The 20,971-nt window shown below is 38.1% G+C and overlaps 1 protein-coding gene across 2 annotated transcripts in view; it reads right to left on the bottom strand.

The window, feature by feature from the left end:
* APBB1IP (amyloid beta precursor protein binding family B member 1 interacting protein) overlaps positions 1-18,896 on the bottom strand; it is a 45,877-nt gene extending 26,981 nt beyond the window's left edge. For both annotated transcript variants that reach the window (XM_083379405.1, XM_083379406.1), the window contains exons 1-2: positions 18,734-18,896; positions 5,701-5,772 (exon numbers count right to left, since the gene is read on the bottom strand). In XM_083379405.1, the coding sequence (XP_083235531.1) occupies positions 5,701-5,772 (72 nt within the window). In that variant the 5' untranslated portion in view covers positions 18,734-18,896. The remainder of the gene's footprint in view (positions 1-5,700; positions 5,773-18,733) is intronic.
* Positions 18,897-20,971: the final 2,075 nt, after the last annotated feature.

Genomic DNA, 20,971 nt, shown 5'->3' with positions numbered 1-20,971 from the left:
TATGAAACCTACAAACTTTTTTCCAGAATATTTTCTTCAACTACAATATCACATACATACATATATGCATATAAATACATGCATATTATAATAGTTTTTGAATAATGGTTTATTGTAGCTGTATGATAAACAACATAAACACATTTGAAGATCAAAATTAGCACATGAATCTTGGCTAATAATAACTTCCAAGATACAGAACAGTGTTTATTGCATAAACATTACATAGAAGAATGGGAGCATCTAAGAATTTAAGAATAACCATGGTGGTTTTATACCAGAAGATTGTCCAGTCCAGCATTCTGTTGTCACAGTAGACAACCAGATGCTCCTAAAAAACCCACAACCCATATATAAAAGTGACACTTTTCTTTTCTAGCAGCTAGCATTGGTACTCTCTAGATGGGCTGGTATTATAATCCCTGAATGTACATTCTCAGTGATTCTGGCTAAAGTCCCAACAAATCTGAAACTTTATTACATTTACATTATTAATCCCTTTTTATGACTGTGTAATCCCTTAATTCAAGGTAGAGTACACAGAACCATTTTAACAATAAAACACTGACTTAATAAACCATTAAAATATTAAAAAAATTGTTATCCTGTTTCATTTGTTTACGTTATTTTATTATAAGTCAGTGCCAACATTTAAATCCTGGGCAATCGGTATAATACATTGCTTTCAATATTTTTTATCTCATGAAATGTTGAGCTTTTTCTTGTAATTGTGCTGTATTTGCCAACTAACATTTTTTAAAAATCAGATTATCTTCAACCACACAATCATAGCTATCATCTTGACTTTTTGACCACCTCTTCAAGAAAGCCCTGATGATCAAGGGTCATTGTTAAACTTGATTGAGCTAATGTGCCATCAAGTTATTTTCATCTCCTAGCAACCACATATATTTTCTCTATGATGAACTATCCCTAATCCGGTCCTTTCAATGCTGAGTCTAGGCATCGTGCTGCTGGTCGCCCTCTTCTTCTCTTTTCTTGCACCATTCCCATCATTAGAGTCTTCTCCAGAGAGCTAGGTTTTTGCATAATATGTCCAAAGTAGAATAATTGCTTCCCTTAATACACCTCTCTTATAACTATCCCATTTGATAATCATATTTACATTTTATGATAATGAATTTCATAGTTTAACCATGTGCTACATGAAAAAGTACTTCCTTTTGGCTGGATCTGTAGAAAACACTATACAGAAAATGGGTTGAATTGAGTAGGTCCCTGGTTAAATTAACCACAAATAAACATATTATGCTAACCCACTCAGTGTCTAACTTGAAATTTCTTACTATTCATCTTACAACAGCCTTGCAAGATAGCTTAAGTAGTACCATGCGGTAACAACTACTTCTTTGGCAAACTACTTCCCTGTGCTGTGCCTGCACACAATTTCTTTCATTGCACAACCCTAGCAAAACATCCAGCAATGTTAATATTCATAGAAAGAACCTGAAATTTGGAGAAGGCATCTAACGCTGTCTCTTCCACCACTGATGTGAAATGAGATTTCACGTTCTGTCAGTTTTTTACTGTTTTTCATGTGCTTCAAGGATCAATCACGTTTTCACAGATCTACTTTTGTTCTGAACATTTTAAAAATCAATTATTAGAATCAAAGCTTGCCTATGGGAATCTTCCACTCACAATAAATCACTCAATCTCAACATTGACAAAATGATTTCTTTTATCATAAGCGTTGACTGAAAAGAATGGGATAATCGGCTCCTTTCACAATTTAGGACAGGGTGGAAAATGGGAGGATGGGAGAAAGGTGGAAACAGCAGTGGAAAACAGGAGAGCAGTTCCTTATAACCAGGGAAAATTAGAGATCTCTCTAAACAGAGGAATACCAAGGCTGTGTAACAGGATATCCCAAGACATAGATAACCAACACAAATTTCTAAGTATATTTTGGAACTGCACTCGTATACTTTACTTCTCATTTGTAAGCTAGGTATAAAATAGGAAATGAGAAGTAAAATATTCCAAATACGTGGAAAGCTTTATTGTCAAGATGAGAATGTACAATTGCTTCACTCCGTGAAAGAAAATAGCAGACACATTGGGGAAAACAGAGAAGGAAGCTTTAAAAGATAAAACTATATACAAATAAAGAAATAGAACAAAAGGGGAACTGAGGCAAAAGCCTATTCTGGCAACAACCTTATGGCTGACTCCATTCTTATATTGATGAGGGAACAATCTCATTAATAAGGTTCTGATGGCAGTTTTATGAACAGTTGATCACTACTTTAGATTTATTGGAAAGGTGGTCTGAAATGTTAGGCACCAAAATGGAAGAATAAAGATGGGGGGGGGGAACCCAAACAGATCAAAACTCTGTCTAATGCCATTTCCCATCTTGTCATTTTAAAATTGCGAATTCCAGCTAAGCCAAATTTACCCCTTTTCCATTACGCTCAAAATACATGCAGGTTTCGTGCATAGGCTAGGTGCCTATACAGGGAGTGCAGAATTATTAGGCAAATGAGTATTTTGACCACATCATCCTCTTTATGCATGTTGTCTTACTCCAAGCTGTATAGGCTCGAAAGCCTACTACCAATTAAGCATATTAGGTGATGTGCATCTCTGTAATGAGAAGGGGTGTGGTCTAATGACATCAACACCCTGTATCAGGTGTGCATAATTATTAGGCAACTTCCTTTCCTTTGGCAAAATGGGTCAAAAGAAGGACTTGACAGGCTCAGAAAAGTCAAAAATAGTGAGATATCTTGCAGAGGGATGCAGCACTCTTAAAATTGCAAAGCTTCTGAAGCGTGATCATCGAACAATCAAGCGTTTCATTCAAAATAGTCAACAGGGTCGCAAGAAGCATGTGGAGAAACCAAGGCGCAAAATAACTGCCCATGAACTGAGAAAAGTCAAGCGTGCAGCTGCCAAGATGCCACTTGCCACCAGTTTGGCCATATTTCAGAGCTGCAACATCACTGGAGTGCCCAAAAGCACAAGGTGTGCAATACTCAGAGACATGGCCAAGGTAAGAAAGGCTGAAAGACGACCACCACTGAACAAGACACACAAGCTGAAACGTCAAGACTGGGCCAAGAAATATCTCAAGACTGATTTTTCTAAGGTTTTATGGACTGATGAAATGAGAGTGAGTCTTGATGGGCCAGATGGATGGGCCCGTGGCTGGATTGGTAAAGGGCAGAGAGCTCCAGTCCGACTCAGACGCCAGCAAGGTGGAGGTGGAGTACTGGTTTGGGCTGGTATCATCAAAGATGAGCTTGTGGGGCCTTTTCGGGTTGAGGATGGAGTCAAGCTCAACTCCCAGTCCTACTGCCAGTTTCTGGAAGACACCTTCTTCAAGCAGTGGTACAGGAAGAAGTCTGCATCCTTCAAGAAAAACATGATTTTCATGCAGGACAATGCTCCATCACACGCGTCCAAGTACTCCACAGCGTGGCTGGCAAGAAAGGGTATAAAAGAAGGAAATCTAATGACATGGCCTCCTTGTTCACCTGATCTGAACCCCATTGAGAACCTGTGGTCCATCATCAAATGTGAGATTTACAAGGAGGGAAAACAGTACACCTCTCTGAACAGTGTCTGGGAGGCTGTGGTTGCTGCTGCACGCAATGTTGATGGTGAACAGATCAAAACACTGACAGAATCCATGGATGGCAGGCTTTTGAGTGTCCTTGCAAAGAAAGGTGGCTATATTGGTCACTGATTTGTTTTTGTTATGTTTTTGAATGTCAGAAATGTATATTTGTGAATGTTGAGATGTTATATTGGTTTCACTGGTAAAAATAAATAATTGAAATGGGTATATATTTGTTTTTTGTTAAGTTGCCTAATAATTATGCACAGTAATAGTCACCTGCACACACAGATATCCCCCTAAAATAGCTATAACTAAAAACAAACTAAAAACTACTTCCAAAAATATTCAGCTTTGATATTAATGAGTTTTTTGGGTTCATTGAGAACATGGTTGTTGTTCAATAATAAAATTAATCCTCAAAAATACAACTTGCCTAATAATTCTACACTCCCTGTACTTATCAGAAGTCACAATGCCAAAAAGGAGCCAGCACCTGCGCACCTGTGTGCACATACATACACATACCAATATTAAGTAACATTTGGCTGTAAAACAAATCTTCCCAGTTATAGCAGGAATTGATAAGTAATTTCTCAACCATAGCTTTACTGTAGATACAAGCAACCCACTTGCTTACATAAAAACTATGCAGCTCTCCATCAAACACAAGCAACAAAAAAATAAGACAAAAACATAATGAAGATTGTGTAAAAGGAAAACAGATGTCTCCAGAGGAGGAAAGGAAAAACAAGGAACAAGACTAGAAAGAAATAGAAAGAAGCCTTGGTGGAGCAGTGGGCTAATGCCTCCTTAGGTAACACCAGCTGCCTGCAATTAGTGCAGGTTCGCATCCCACCAGGCTCAAGGTTGACTCAGCCTTCCATCCTTCTGAGGTAGGTAAAATGAGGACCCAGATTGTTGGGGGCAATAAGCTGACTTTGTAATAATGCCGCTTGGGGTGTGTGTGAAAGCCCTAATAAGCAGGCATATACATAGAATGAAGGCTACTGCTAAGCTTGTAAGCGGCCCTGAGTCTTCGGAGAAGGGCGGGATATAAAATGGAATTTAAAAAAAAATCTTGAGTGGTGATAAAGGTCAAACAAGTTGTCACCAGCAGTACAAATGTCAGAAGGTAATACAAAAGGCCCTTCCAGAGGAGGAGTATATTATCCAGGCTCCAGATTCCATGTTTTCCCAAAATATCTTTCTTAATATTAACACAATCTGTAAAAAAATATATTATGGTCCTGCTTGACTCATCTTCTGATGGGGGGAAGAAGCAGTAGAGACAGGGGCTTCCAGGAATTGGAGTCCAATCTGATTAAGTCTGAGAAGATTTGCAATGAAAAATAGCAGAAAATCCCGATCCAGATGTGCAAAGCTTGTTGCATCATACCCAAGAAGACTCGAGGCAGTAACTGCTGCCAAAGGTCCTTCAACAAAGCACTGAGTGAAGGGCCTGAATACTTATGCCAATGTGATAATTCAGTTTTTTCTTTTAATACATTCACAGACATTTTTAAAATTCTGTTTTCACTTTGTCATCATAGGGTGCTGAATGTAAATTAATGAAGAAAAAAAAAGAATTTCAACAACTGTAGAATCAGACTGCAGCATAACAAAATTGATATAATTGTCAACCTTGGCAACTTTTAAGATTACATGAACTTCAACTCTCAGAATTCCCAGCCAGGAAGTTGAAGCCCACACATCTTAAGTTGCCAAGGTTGAGAAACACTGATCTACATGTATCCAGTATCACTACTACTTGTCATGTTCTGTTCTCAGCATTAATTAACTTTGGAGGGAAATGTAACGTACTAACTATACAACACAAATCCCAATTGCAGCATAAAATACTGTGGGTAGGAGGATTGCAGTCTTTTTTCCCTTCTATTTTGAAAGATGCAGTGGGTGTGCAAAGTAGAAAAACTTTGGTGTTTTGATTGCATTGTACTGCATTGATTTACTCCATCAATTTAAAAGCCTCACACAGGGAAAAAGTTCTAGCATAAAGAAAAGAATGTTTACAATTTAATAAATATAAAAAACAGAAAACTGAAGAGGAAGAATATAGCTTTATTTGTTCTATTTCCCATGAGCACACTTACTTGAGTTAGCAAATCCATTTCTCCCAATAAGTCACTGAACATTTGATCTATATCTTCACAGGCTTCCTCCATCTGAAACACAAAAATGTGAAATGGGTTCCAGTACCATATTTTACTGTCTACAAAGAATTTACAAATTGTTCTAAGGTTGAAAAAGAATGGATGTTTTTAGCATGGATCTGAAAAAAACATTTTACTGAAATTAGTAAATGTAATTAATAAATAATCCTCATTTTAATCAAATTTAATTATTGTTGACTTTATGGACAAAATATATAACTTTTTTTGCCATCAGTATAGAAATAATTTGCCATTGTCTCCAGTTTTTTTCCAAGTAGTCTTGGACATAAAACCATTTGCTTAGTGATCATTCAAACTTATGATGACCCCCCACTTCCTAAGAGCTTTTTTGCTTTTTGCAATTTCTGCCATGTTCTTCCAGTTTCTGGTAAAAACGAAAGAAAAAAACACCCACTAGGGAAAATGGATTTGCTTAACAACTGCAGCTTTTGTTTAACGACCATCTTAAAAACACTCATACCTTCAAATCTGGCCATGTGATGCTTCAACCTATGGCAGCAAACTCAATTTGGGCTCAGTTAGGATGGTAAATTGAGGACCACTTGTAAACAGTTCGATTTTTATTTAGAGCGAGAAGCTCTTGGGATTCAAGCAGCACTACTCCAATATGAGTCATTGATCATATCATGTCCTATTTTCCAAAATGATAGTTTCTGTTTTCAGTAAAAACAGAGTCCTCCAGAAATTTCAGATCATTTTCCACGTTTTATTAATTCTCCAGGGACACTGGAGTGAAGAATGTCTGCTATGTGAAAAAACAATGCAAATGCCTCCATATTTCTTGGCTTCCCTCTTACAATCATCCAGATTTTCTTAGCCCAGATACCTAAGAGAGAAAGTCTTTCAGACAGAGGGGTGAGGGGCATGTGGGGAGGGGGCATGGAAGCTGCATGTATATTGAATGGAAATATGAATGGAGGAGAGCACAGCGATGCCTTGAGTAAGTGAGGAGATGAGGGATGATCTTTCCAGGACAGCCTGTTGGTGTGAAGGGGAAAACCAAGGATATTACCCTCCTCTTCTTCCTTCTACTGCTGCCCTCAATTGCTGTAGCCTGGATGGGGGTCAACACCCGGCCCCTCTCATCACTGGGGGTCCCATCACAGAGATTTATTCCTTGAGGCCCACAGCACTCTAATTATGTCGCTGACTGAAGTCACAAGGAAAAAAAACATAACACACAGCAGCTGCTGTAGGAAGTGCCTTTGTTTATTTTCTAATATATTTCAGTAATTCCTTCATAAAAAAACCTCTACATAATGTACAATGCTAAGCAAAGTTTCATTTTTATTCAAGGAAATAAGAAATAGTGCAATAAAGAAAGGAATGGAGGACTTCAACTACAAAGAGACTCTATTTTCAATCTAGGGCTAACTGTATAATTTCCCAGGAAAATATGCAAATTAAGAAATGCAATTTGCAGGGGTTCAGTTTGAGGAACATTTACTTCTAAACTAATGTATGTTACTGGAAACATGCAGCGTTATCTTCTAATAGGCAAGAAACACTAAAGTAAAGGCTTCAGAATAGCACCTAAGATTCAACCAGAATGAAGATGAAGATTGACCATGATGAAAGACTGCACCATTTATAGCCCTTCTACTAGCTGTATATGGAACTGAGTCAGTTTAAGAAAGAAATTAAGGAGTAAGCACATAATTAAACTGATTATTTTCCCCTCTCTATGGAAAAGAACAGCCTTTTCTCCACCATTATCCCTGGTTATTATGACTTATATCATAAAATTAGTTCTGGTAGCATAATTATTGATCGGATCCGAAATTAGCAATATTGATTGCTTTAGTTCATATTGTGTCTTTATTTTATTGTAGAACTTTTTTATTGTTCAATATTTTTACTGTATTTGTATGTATACACATACACACATATGCATTAATAACATCAAAGTCAAAATGTATTTTTGTTTAAATGATACACACATGCATAAGAACTGGATGGATGGGTGGAAGGAAGGAAGGAAGGAAGGAAGGAAGGAAGGAAGGAAGGAAGGAAGGAAGGAAGGAAAGGGATGCTTCTTCTTAAAAGATGCCTATTTTTCATGGATTTGTCAAATGCTTTTATTAAACAGAGTACATTTACTGCCTCTTTGGGGGGCATATTTCATTGTTAAAAATTTGTTTACTGGTTCCCTGAATGTGTTAATCAAATAAACTAAACCACAATTTCTATCTCTCCCCTTCAGGCCACAAAAACAAAGATCAAATGTAATAGGAGGTTAGCTTGGGTGGTGGACTGCTTGGGGGAAAAGTGATTATATTAGATAAATTGTTTGCTTTGCCCCTTCCAAACATTCATCATTTCTGTTTTATGTTTTTTTTCAATCTTTTTAATTTTGCGTATCACCAGAGTTATCATGAAGTTGAGTAGCTTTACAGAATTGATAAGCAGCTCCCCCAGTTAAAAAAATAAAATGTTCAGTTTTCTGAATACTAATTGGAATTAGAATATCTTTCCAACCTGGAGTCCAACAAAGCTTTGCAATTTCCAGGAATCAACCCCTACATGCTAGCATGAAATTCTGAAACTTATAATCACCAGACTTTGAAAGACCCAGCTGATAAAGACTATCTCAGAAGACAATATTGTAAAGCTGACGTGGTAATGTCAAATATCTTGTTCATCCATTGCGAGAAGCCATGAAATGTTAGTTTGTGCAATTAATGACAATTAGCTGGTTTTACACAATATACCAGCCACAACCAAACAAACTACATTATGGTTTAATGTGTTAACTGAATCAAGTCTAAGAATCCATGAGAAGTAAATGCATTACTGCTATTATGATTCATACTATTCTTCTGAAGTATCAGGAATCTGGCTAAAGCAATCAGTACTTTATCATTTCATAGGGCACAAAGAACACTATCAGCAATAAGATACTAGGCTAGAATGGTGGAGGTTTTTTCTGCAGACCATTTCCCATTTTAAAAAATTACGGAGGACCCCAAAAGTGCTTTTGTTTGTATGGGTTATGTTTATCATTGCTGTACTAAAAATTAAAACTGCTGCATTCATTGTCACTACTCGTGACTGTTTAATGAGATTTTAATATTGTGTTATTTTTCAACATAGGCTGACAAATAATTTTGAAAAATAATAAGCTAGAAAGTCTTACAGATACGCCTTTATAATCTGAGGAGAGTCAAAAATCACTAGGGAAAAAGTCTATTCAACAGCAGAATTAATGATCTTATGTACAATCCATTCTTTTTCAGGTGACTTGGATACCATTTGCTCTATTAAGAATCTATATGTTGCATTTCCCAGCAAAAGCTTTCTCAAGGAAGCAGTCAGGTTGTTCTCTGATTTCTAGGACAATTTCTTTAGTCTGCTCTGCTAAGAGCAGCACCATTAGCAAAATAATACAGCTCTCACAGCTGAATGGAAAACCAGAAAAACAGGATAAATGAAACTTGGAAGGTGAGCTATTCAAGAGCCACCACCAAGGACTTCTCCAGATAGCCTGTTCCAGCAGTTACAATTGCAGGAGGTAAGATGAGGATCAGAGGTCTTTCTGTGTCACCTATCTCACTCCAATGCAAGAACTGGAAAGCTCAGGCAGAGCAAACAAGGTTATTTCAGAAGTCAAGAGCCCATGTAGATAAACTCAAGGTCTAATCATCCGATTTGAATGTAGTCTCATTTCATATAGATAAGCCCAAGTTGTAATCATCCAATTTGAAGGTAGTTGAAGGTAGTGTCATGCCAGTCTGAGGATTAACCAGATCAGAAGCAACACATGCTGGGGAAGTTAGATCCAAGGTTGGAAAACCATCTGCCAATAGAAGTCTGATTCCACTCTTCTTTATTGTACTGATTCAGTTGTGCCCGTTTTCCTGACTCACGACCCTGTCATTTGAGAAGCCTCTCAAAATGTCTCTATTCTAACTCCCTTAATCTTTCTCTGCCTGTGACTGAGCCTGATGTTGTGCTTCTATAACAGATGTTGATTCCTGGCTTCTCTACACATTCAAGCTCTTCCTTCAATGGCTCCCAAGTTGCCAGGTCAAAGCCTGTCATGCTTTGCTCCTTCAATTCACACTTTGGCCTAGGAGACAGACCCCTTACATCGGGTTCTTCATAATCTCCTGAACATTCCTTCTAAAATGGTTGCACAGAATGGGTGGAAACATCATGGATACCACCCTGCCAGTGGACGTAAGTCATCCATATAGAACAGGGGTCTTCAAACTTGGCCCTTTTATTGACTTGTGGACTTCAACTCCCAGAATTCCTCAGCAAAGCATGCTGGCTGAAGAATTCTCGGAGTTGAAGTCCAAAAGTCATAAAAGGGCCAAGTTTGAAGACCCCTGATATAGAATTTTCTAAGTTGACAGCAGCACACTTATGGTGACTGAAGCAATAGTTATGTTGTTGAATTGCTTATCACTGCCAACAGTTTGGCTACTTGAGTCTGGACCAACTTAGCTTTCCAGACTGTCTTCAGAGAGAGGCCTGTGCATTATTAATGATAAATTACGCAACGCTAAAAACTTCTCTAAATTTCTTTTATTTCTCTACTTTCTATTGGAGGTTAGAATTATTATTTTTATTGCAGAATCAAATAATACAACCATAATTTATTTCCTGACATATATTTCCATAATAGGTATGATTGCTTGAATAATGAGAATGCACAAAACTCTCTTTTGTAAAGAGAGCTATGGACACTGATTGGTTATTTTGATGCCTGCAGGCATATATGCTGTCAGGGTAGGAAAATTCATAGCAAATATTTTTATAATATTCATTGTTAATAATTTGATGCATTTCAAAATAGACAAGTTGGGTTTTTTATGTTTAAATGTGTCTGATTCTTGGAGACTGTTTAACAAGAAACAAAAAATTACGAAGAATTATAGCCTATTTCCTTAAATTAAGTTTCTTGGAAATCTATGAGGCTTCAAGTTAGCCCCTTAATGACTTATGATCAGTCAATATTCCATGCACCAAAACAAAACAAAAAAAGAAACCTAATTGTTAAAATGGTCATTATTTATTCAGCACACTGTCATTAAATTTTCTAATTAATTTTTCCTGACAAACAGCTTATTGCCAATCAAATATCAAAATCAATAAGTCTTAGAATAAGTAAGATAACAGAATTAACTGTTTTCTGTTGTAAAGAAAAAGCTTCAGCTACAAATACATATATGTGGAGAATGTTTGCAACATTCAAGCATGGCCCACCAGTTTCTGAATATCATAAATGAACAACAGTGAAAGTTACAAATAGATCACTGATCTGAGCATCTGAACTATTAACAATGGCCCCTGGATGAAGCCAAATAGCAGGCAATTCAAGACAATTAATATTTATGAGAGATATCAGTAGTCGAGTTCGAAGACGCTAGTTTAACTTCACTAATACAAGCAAAAATTTGAATTTAGGTAACTGACAGAACTCTAGAACTCATGTCTTATTCCATATTCTAGAAATGATGCACCTTGCCTAGAAAATTGGTTTAGAGACTTTCAGAGAATCTTGATATCCTTTCAACAGCATTTACTCATTCTTTTTCTCTAAGAAAATATGTGGCAAAGCTGTGTTCAGTAGATCCTTTTTTGCCAATAGTTTTGTTTACTGGATCCAAATTCTGGATCACTAAAGAACGATTGACTACCTCGATGCACTGCAGTGAGGTGGCTTCTTCCCTTTGTATCATGATAATAGTTCATGGAAGGTAAGAATCATTGCCTTTAAAACCTTTACAAATCCAAGCTTGGTCTTTGTTCTGATGTTTCAGTAGACTTTCTCCAATACAAATGGCATATATTAACACTAAAGGAGATAGAGACATCTTTGATTGATATTGTATACTCTCTCCTCTGCACAGACTCAGAAAAACACATCATTATTCTCCCTGCAGAATGTGCTGAGGCACCAACAGTTTTAACTGCATTCTTGGGTAATTATAATATGTTTGCTGGGGAATTCTGGAACTTGAATCCCATACCTCTTTAAGTTGCTGAGTTCAAAAACACTAATTTAGCACACAGAGGCACTTTTGATTGGATTGATCTTTTAAAATTCTTCTCTTGTGGGATAGCAGAAAGCTACTACAATCTAAACTGGGCACACAGTCACATTTTAGCAATTTTCCACCACTGGTAAACTTCATGTATGTCCTAAATTCTGAAAAGTTATATTACCTGTGAATTCTTGGCAGATGCAATTTTGGCACCAAATTAAAGAAAGGAGTACAATAGTACAGTGCCTAGCAATTACTCCCACCTTGATCATTAGATTTTGAAAGAATTTATAGGTATACTATAGATCTGAAATAATATGGGAAAATACAGTTTCTCTGTCTTTCACTAATTCAAGTTATGTTATGTTATATCTTGAGACCAAGGTTTCTAATTCTTGAATGTTACTGCATGAATTGGGAAACAATATAAAAGAAAAAAAGGAACAGGCTTTCTCTCATATGCACTATGTTGTTTCCTATCGCATTGTAAAATCCTATCTTTAAACTGATGGGCTATCAGTTGTGCTTTCTGGTATCAAACCATTAACCTGGCATCCAATCAACACATGCTCTTCAAGCGGATTGGATTTATAGATATTTAGATCATCCCCCTCCACGGTATGTTAACAAATTCATATGTGTACTTATAGTCAGAAATATAGTTAGTGTAAATTGCCTGGTTTTCCTTGACTTTGTAATAGACCAACATCTTGAATTTAAATTTGATATTGTTTACAAGGCTAACTTTATGAAATATGTTGTGTAGTGGGTTTCTTGCAAGCAGGAGGCAAGACGAGAGGGTTCAAACAGGAACATTGCTTTATTGTAGAACAAGAACAGACCTAGAAACCAAGGCTTCTACACAGCTACTTATACTACTGGCCACTAGGTGGCAGCCAATAGGTTTGAAGGAACCTATTGCCGCCCTAGAGCCAACCAATGATCGTCCTGGAGACTGCATGTCTGGGAAGCCAGCAACCGTTACACAGACTCCCTGATTAAGCAATCTCAAGCAGCATTCAAAGACATGTGGAAACAGTTCCAAGTAAATAGGCCCAATACATTAGAGAATACTCTTAGTTAATTGTACTTTTATCAGTTCTTATATCATGAGGGTCTCTGCCTTCAACCAAAAAGACAATGCATTAATCTTGCAATGCAGCCTTTGTACGTTGAGATTTTTCAGGAGGAAGGAAGGAAAAAGACAAACTAACAGCAAATGTAACGCCATCTTTTTACCAAATGCCAGAGTACATTTTCAGCCTGATTAAGTATCCTCCAGAGACAAAATGATTTGCAGCCAAGAATCACTGGAGTTGGAGAGTACTTTTGTTATAAACACAGAGCCACCTCTATGCAAGCTCAAAGTCACTGTCTAGTTGGGCAGTCTAAGAAATCTAAGTTATAAACAATCAAATAATTTTCCAGATTGCAATCAGCAAACTGAAACAAACTAACATATTTACGCATGCCACCAATCCAAAGGCATTGCTTTTGCTTCTGCTACCCCAATACATTAAAATTGCTTTTGAAAAAGTTTCCTCTTCTGAACAACTGTCATGAGTTTGGTTTTTTTCTATACTGTCTTTTACTATACCATCATTAGTTTGGTTTTTACTATACATTATTTTTCACATACCTGAAAAACATACTACAGGTAAATTCCCAGACAAAATTAATAGAATTGCACAGTTTTCTAATTCTAATAAAATTCTAGTTCTAGTGCATTAATCAAATTGTTTTTCTTCTGAATGTGTGTGTCTCTCTGCCTACAAATGCAATGTAGGCTGCAGACTCACACAAGCTAAACCTCCAAAAGCACACATCAAGTGAACATCCCATTTCACACCTTATCATGAGTGTACATTAAGTCACACCCTTTATGAACAGACTCCAAGTCTTCATAGCTACCCAGTAAGCTAAAATTGGTATACAGCTTTCCTGTTTAATTACACTGCTGTACCTATCAAAAATAATTTGCTAGTTGCAACAATGAAAGCTATCATATTTATAGAACACATGTAATTTTACCAGTATAGTTCTAGAGTACTTTCACATGTGCAATACATGAATTTAAAAACAATCTGGTCTAATGTTTCCTTCTTCCTGGATGCTTTCAATTGCCCACTTAGTTTTTGGGTCATCTATGGCACGGGTGTCAAGCTCGCGACGTCACGCAACTTGTCACGATCTATTGCGACTTTTTTCCCATTGCCGGCAATGGGGTGGGTGCAGTTTTGGCATGATGCATCCGGCCCGCAGGCTGGCAATTTGACACTCCTGATCTATGGTTTTCCATACAAGTACTAATGTTTAGCTTTTTTAGATCAGCTAAGATTGGCCAGGTACTAATTACAATGCCAGAAATCCAATTCTTATCTCCATTCAGTCATAAAGCTTGTATGCTCTCCTGATTGTTGGAAAAATGGGAATATGATTTGTTGTGTATCTATGGAGAAATAGATCTTTAACAGTGCTTTTAAACTTTTTTCTCTCAGGACCCCTTGCTAGTACAGACAATCCCCAAAAGAGCTTTTTTCGTATGAGTTATATTGATAATTATCAGATTAAAAATTAAAACCAATATATTTGCTGTTAGTACTGCTTCTTAAGATTATATGATGGATTTTTAATATTGTATTATTTTTCAACATAATTGGCAAGTTATTTTGTAGATTTCTGAGAGGTTCTTGGTCTAGGTTGTGGTCCAGGGATCCTAGGACCCCACTTTAGAATAGAGTGATCTCTGTCATCCTGAACTTTTTAGCATAAGGTACAACTAAAATGAATTAAATATAATGATGCATAATACTAGAACAATGTTCTGTAGGTTATTTTAAAAGTTTCACTTGATAAAACTTCTAAAATAAGTTAAGTAAGAAAGAAGAGTGCACAAAGAACTTTTGATATTTTTCATTTAAATATGTCTGATGCTTTACTACTATCATGCAACCCTCTTGGCCTCTCAGATGCTGGTAAAAACCCAGCTATTCCAGGCCTTTGGAGACTGATTACGGAACCAGGATTATTAATATTTGTTATTTTATTTCACTGATTGAATATTTACTATTTTACCTAACTTAGAACCACAACTGAGTTCAAAATTTCTATTGCTAAGCGAGACATTTGTAAAGTGAATTTTGTCCCATTTTACGACCTTCCTTGCCATTATTAAGTGCATCACTGAGGTTTTTAAGCTAGTAACACAGTTGTAAAGTGAATCTGGCTTCCCCATTGACTTTGCTTGTCAAAAGGTTGCAAAAAGTGGTCACATAACTCCAGAGCACTGCGACCATCATAAATATGTCAGTTGCTAAGAATCCAAAATTTGATCATGTGACCAAGGGGATGCTGCAATTTTATTTTATTTATTTTAATTCCATTTATATCCCGCCCTTCTCTGAAGACTCAGGGCGGCTTACAAGCTTAGCAGTAGCCTTCATTCTATGTATATGCCTGCTTATTAGGGCTTTCACACACACCCCAAGCGGCATTGGTCACAAGTCACTTTTTTCTGTGTCATTATAACTTCGAAAAGTCATTAAATGAATTGTTGTAAGTCGAGGGTTTACCTGTAACTGCAAACTGCCTAGAGTTCTTTACAACTGGGGCATTTCACCAGTAAGAAAATTAAACAAATAAATAAAACAATTCTACTCTGATCTGCATTGAATGGAAAACTTTTATTTTTTATTTCTTTTGTTTTGAATTGTTTTGAACACTGAATCATTACACTTCTCAAGTATTTAAATAAATTTAAATAAATTTAAAAATATAACAATAAAGCAAAAAGGAAAGAGGTCATCAGAGTAGTATGCTAAATATGGTCAATAAAAGTTAGTATGACAGTCATGTTTTGATCAATGCCCTGTTTTTATGTGAAAATATGTGGACCTTTGGCTACTGCAGCTGCCATCTTAACCTGTTTGACCACACCCTTCAGACACCCTCAGAGGTCCTTGGAAAACACACTAGAAAATTTTAGGGGGGGGGGAGGAGAGAAGAAGCATAATTGGGACCAGAATTTCCTAAGCAAGACAGTTGTTAAGTGAGTTATGCCTGATTTTATCTCTTTTTTTTAATACAGTTACGGTAATTGAATTACTGCACTTGTTAAGTGAATCATGTAGTCATTAACTGAAACTGGCTTCTCTCATTGCATTTGCTTGTCAAGGAGCTGTCTGGGAAGGTTACAAATGGCAATCATATGACCTGATGACTCTGCAACAATTGTAAATACATGCCTGTTGCCAAGCATCCAAATTTTGATCATGTTGTTCTGGGGATGCTATCAGACTGGTTGAGTGTCATTTTTAAAAGGCCTTTGTAACTATACCAATGGTTGTAAGTCAAGAAGCAGGGGGTTGGACTAGATTTCCAGAGCAGGGGGGTAGGATTATAATATTTCCAGAGCAAGGGGTTGGACTAGAAGACATCCAAGGTCCCTTCCAACTCTGTCATTCTGTTATTGGTTAAGGACTACCTGTATTTTGGTTTTCCCTACCTGATCAAGCTGGGCTTTACAGCCATTATAAAACTGCCAAGGTTCAAGGATGCTACATATGCAGGTTCATAAGAAGTTCAAAATGAAAATAAACCTTTCTGGATATGTGCTAAAGTTAGCACTGTGAAATTGCTGCACATGTCTAGATATATTTTAGCATGCTCTCAATATCTGAGACTTCTCAGCTCCGAGAGGGCCCTTGATGTTATAGCAGTTAATCAGGGAACGGAAATGAAATCTAACTTCTTCCTTTCTCCTCCAAGATAATATTAGCTGCTGACTAACTTGGAAATATACAACACAGCCTCTGTTAATATTTACTTTTAAAAAACAAAAAAAAATCTATTTCCTTTTTTATTCTAGATAATATTAACTGGCTAACTAGAAATACGCAATGTGGGTTTTGTAATGTATTTTCCAGACTGCAAGGACAAGCTCAGTTCCTGACATCTCCATAATTTTCTTGATGGTGTTGCAGAAATAGTTTGCCTAACCCCTAACCCTCTTCTGGGAGATTTTTGATTTCTCAATCCAGCCTGGAAGTCACTCATACAAATGGCAACTAGGCCCAGACCCTACTTAGCTGCCAATCCCAGATAAAACTAGCCACTTACTGAGGCTTACCTAGTTGTATTAAGGGCAAAAGTATACTTTAGGGCTTGGGGGCAAAATAGTAGGCAGGATGACCTTGGAAAATGGGGGGAGGAGCAGGGGAGCCCATAGTTCCACAATGGGCAGAGAAACTCAGAAATGAACCTCCCAAATTTATCAGGTAGTAAAAGATGGCTGCAGATCTGTACTTTTAGACTTGCAAGATTCTGTTAATTTGGATTTACAATTAGCTCATCTGGTCATGTTTCCTGTCTGGTCTACCTGAGAGGGCTGACGGGGTAACTCTGAAACCAATAAAATCTGTGCTTCAATTATTTATGAAACTGCAAAATGCAAATGATTTTAACAGAAGATAAAATGTGTGATTCATGATTATGTTTATCATAGTTTGGTTAGTATAAATTTATGTATCTATGTATGTATGTATGTTTCAAAAGTAACATTAAGTGGGGTTGAAAGACTTAATGTTTTGCTTATCCCAGCTATATTTTGTGACTTGCACCTGTTTTATTTTGCATGCAGATACAGGGGAAGAGGAAGATATTTTATTTCTATATTGCTCTTTCTCCTAGTCAGAGAAGTCCAGACCTTTTACAATGGAATGGAAACATCCTTACATGCAACATTATAATACATTACAAACCATTATTAAATTAAAAAACACACAGAATCATGGTAATTATTTTGCTGTAGTTTTAAAAGATTCAGTCCCTGTGAAAGTTCATGCTGCAGTTCCTCTGTGTTGCAAGAGAGTTGCTGTTCAGCCAACATAACCTTGTGTATACTTTTTGTGGCAGGAAGTTTTGCAGAATTGACAAAACCGCCACATAGAGAAGTGAGCAAATAGGTATCCGAGATCAACACCAGAAGAGAGCTTGTGAAGGAACTGCCATGCTTTGCCGTCTCTGCCCTCCCCCATTTTCACACTCACATATGTTCTAAGATCCTTAGGCAGAGCTTAATAAATAAAATAAGAGTTGTGGGAACTGACCCACTTGGAAGCCACATTCTTTCAATGGGAAAAATGATTATTAAAAAAAGCAGTGATGGTTCTTTGGTGTGAAAAAAGGTGCTCTGTATATGTTCAGAACCTGAATATTCTCCTTCTGGAATACCTTCCATCAAAGTATCTTCAGAGATCACATCATGCCTCGCACACTGCATTCTCAATTAATTTCAATATAGCTATCCTATCACTTGTAATGCTATTACCAGGAGTAACTATAATAGAGGGGTGGGAATATCAGGAGGAATGTTCATATAGACAGCAAAAAGATGTGGGGAGTAGAAGAAATACTGTCCTATGGAATATTTGGCAAAAGTGTATAAAATGGGATTATAGTATTTGCTAAGTTTAGAAAAACCCCGAAATATACTAAAATGGAATTGATGCAAAAAGTTAATCCTTAGAATGAATGAAACCATGAGTTTACTGCGCCAGTCCTTCCACAAAACTCCAAACCTAGTTACTCCATCTTTACTTCGTCTCAGAAACCGGAACGAGTGTCGCTTTGCTGCTGCTGCTGTTTAATCATTCCAAAACTGATCAAGTAATTCCTGAGCCAAGTTCTACTTTTAGTTCAACCTTGAGCTGGATTCCCAAAAAGAGGCATTACAAGTTATCATTGTGAAGATAACATTTTTCGTGTACAGAAATACATTTTGTATTTAATTGGTCCCGTCTCCCCCCCCCCCCCAGTATGCAACCGAATTTTGCAAGCAATATTTCTCCTTTCTTCTATTGGTTGTAACGGGGCACTTATTACAAATAACGCCCGCCAGCAGGGGAGAAAAGCCGAACCGGACCTATTTTTGCTCCAGCGGTTCTTCTTCCAAAGCCTACCTTGCCGGATTTTGCTGCGGAACCAACTTCCAGAGGTTCAAGCGCTAGGGAATACCCGCGCAACCGAGGCGAAGCCGATGGGCAAAGGGTGGAGAGCGCGCACTCGGCCGCGACTGGCTAGTGCCCCAGCGGCGGAGCGCTCCTTTCCACGCCCGACCTCTCGGCTCGCTGCTCCGGGAGAGGAAGTTAACGCCGAGAGGAGCAGAATATTGGTTGCCAATGGGGAGGGGGTGGCGGGTGCGCGAGGATGACTGGGTGGACAGAGATAAAACAACAGGCGTTTCCTAGAATGTCCCCGAGGAAACTTTTGCCCTCCCCTGTTTTCCCTTACCTCGCTTCTCTTTGCTTTAACGAGATTTGATATCTCGAAGCGAGAAGCTCGTTTGATTACAAGTCAAGCTGAAGGGCGTTTCCTAGTTGCACCTTCCCACAGCTGGGCCATGGCAGTATGGCATTCTACGTGACCTGGCCTTCGTTCCCAGCCCCAAAGGCTAAGCAGCCTTAAATTGTCCTCGGCTCTTTAAGGAGGAGTGTTTTCATACTTATTGCAACATAGTGCGATGGAAGCCACAGGCTTTAATTTTGCCATTCGTTTTCTTCACGTGACCTTTTCAAATTCGTAGTTCACTTCAGCTACTGAATGCCAGCGACTTTCAAATGTGCCTCTGAACAAAAGGGCCTAGCTTTACCGCACCCTATAATTGTCTAATGCCGATCTTTTGCGCACCATAAATCTAAAATAAAATAATAAAAATCAGATATTCTTGTTTAATACACCACAGCTTCAAAGTGTATACACTTGTACTCCCACAACCAAGTAACCTGGTCCTATATTAATGACACTACTCCAACAGCTGAAAATGCAGATGATCAAGTAATGGAAGTCAAGGACTACTATGAAAAAAGCAGCTACAATTAAATATAAGGAAGACCAAACTAATGCAACCCTACTTCAAATTGCAAGACATTAAAAATATTAAATCTACTCCTTTTTAGAGTCAATTATGAACAATAAAGGATCTAGCAATAAAGAATTACACCACAGATTAGTTCTTGGTAGGGCTGATACTTTGGAAAAGATACTTGGGTGCTGTGATGTGTTTAGATCAGAATTGTGTAGGAATGATATTCCCTGTTGTACTCTATGGAAGCAAAAGTTGGATTTTGAAGAAGCAGTATAGGAAGACACTTTTGAACATTGGTATTGGAGAAAACTCCTGATAACAATACCTTGTGTAATGTATTGGGCTTGCTTGTTAACACCATGTGGTAACGGCTGGAGCAGGGAGCTAGCTAATGGCTCCCAACATCTCAGACAACCCGTCTCCAGTGCTGCCATTGGTTGCCCCTAGGTGGTAATAGGTTGCTTCAAACCTATTGGCCACCGCCTAGGGGCCAGGGTATAAATTACTGCAGCTGCAGCCCTGTTCTCTAGTTCAGATCCTGCAAGCAATAAACCATGATCTTTGCTGAACTCACTCGCCTCGTCTTCATTCCGGCGCAACGAACCCAGTACACAACACTGGTGACAAAGGTGGGATTAGATTAGATTAGATTTATTGAATTTATATGCCGCCCTTTTCCCTAAGGACTCAGGGCGGCTCACAACAAAAAATTTAAGAAACATGGAATACAAAATTTAAAAAAAGAAATAAACAATAAATGTAATAGATACATGACAATTTAACTCAATAAAAGCCAAATTTAAAAAAACATAATCAGTCCAGACCCGCTTGTTGGAATAACCAAGTCTTCAGGTCACGGCAGAAAGACCGAAGGTCAGGGGCCATCCGCAGCTCCAGAGGCAGTTTATTCCAGAGGGTCGGCGTGCCCACAGAGAAGGCTCTCCACCTGGGGGTCACCAGGCGGCATTGCCTGGCCGACAGCACCCTGAGGAGGCCGATTCTGTGGGAGTGAACCAGGCGATGGGAGGTTGATAATGGCAGCAGGTGGTCTTGCAAGTACCCCGGGCCTAAGCCATGTAGGGCTTTAAAGGTTATTACCAACATTTTGAATCGCACCCGGAGGATAACTAGGAGCCAATGCAGCTTGCAGAGGAGTGGTGTAACATGGGAGTATCGAGATACTCCCATAAGCACCCACGCGGCTGCATTTTGCACCAGCTGAAGCCTCCGGGTGGACTTCAAGGGCAGCCCCATGTAAAGAGCATTGCAGTAATCCAGGCGAGAAGTGACGAGGGCATGGGTAACCATGCATAGGGCATCTCGGTCCAGAAAG

The sequence above is a fragment of the Vipera ursinii genome (genome assembly GCF_947247035.1).
Source record: "Vipera ursinii genome assembly, chromosome: Z".
Classification (NCBI taxonomy): Eukaryota; Metazoa; Chordata; class Lepidosauria; order Squamata; family Viperidae; genus Vipera; species Vipera ursinii.
This window is presented reverse-complemented; position numbering and strand designations above follow the sequence as displayed.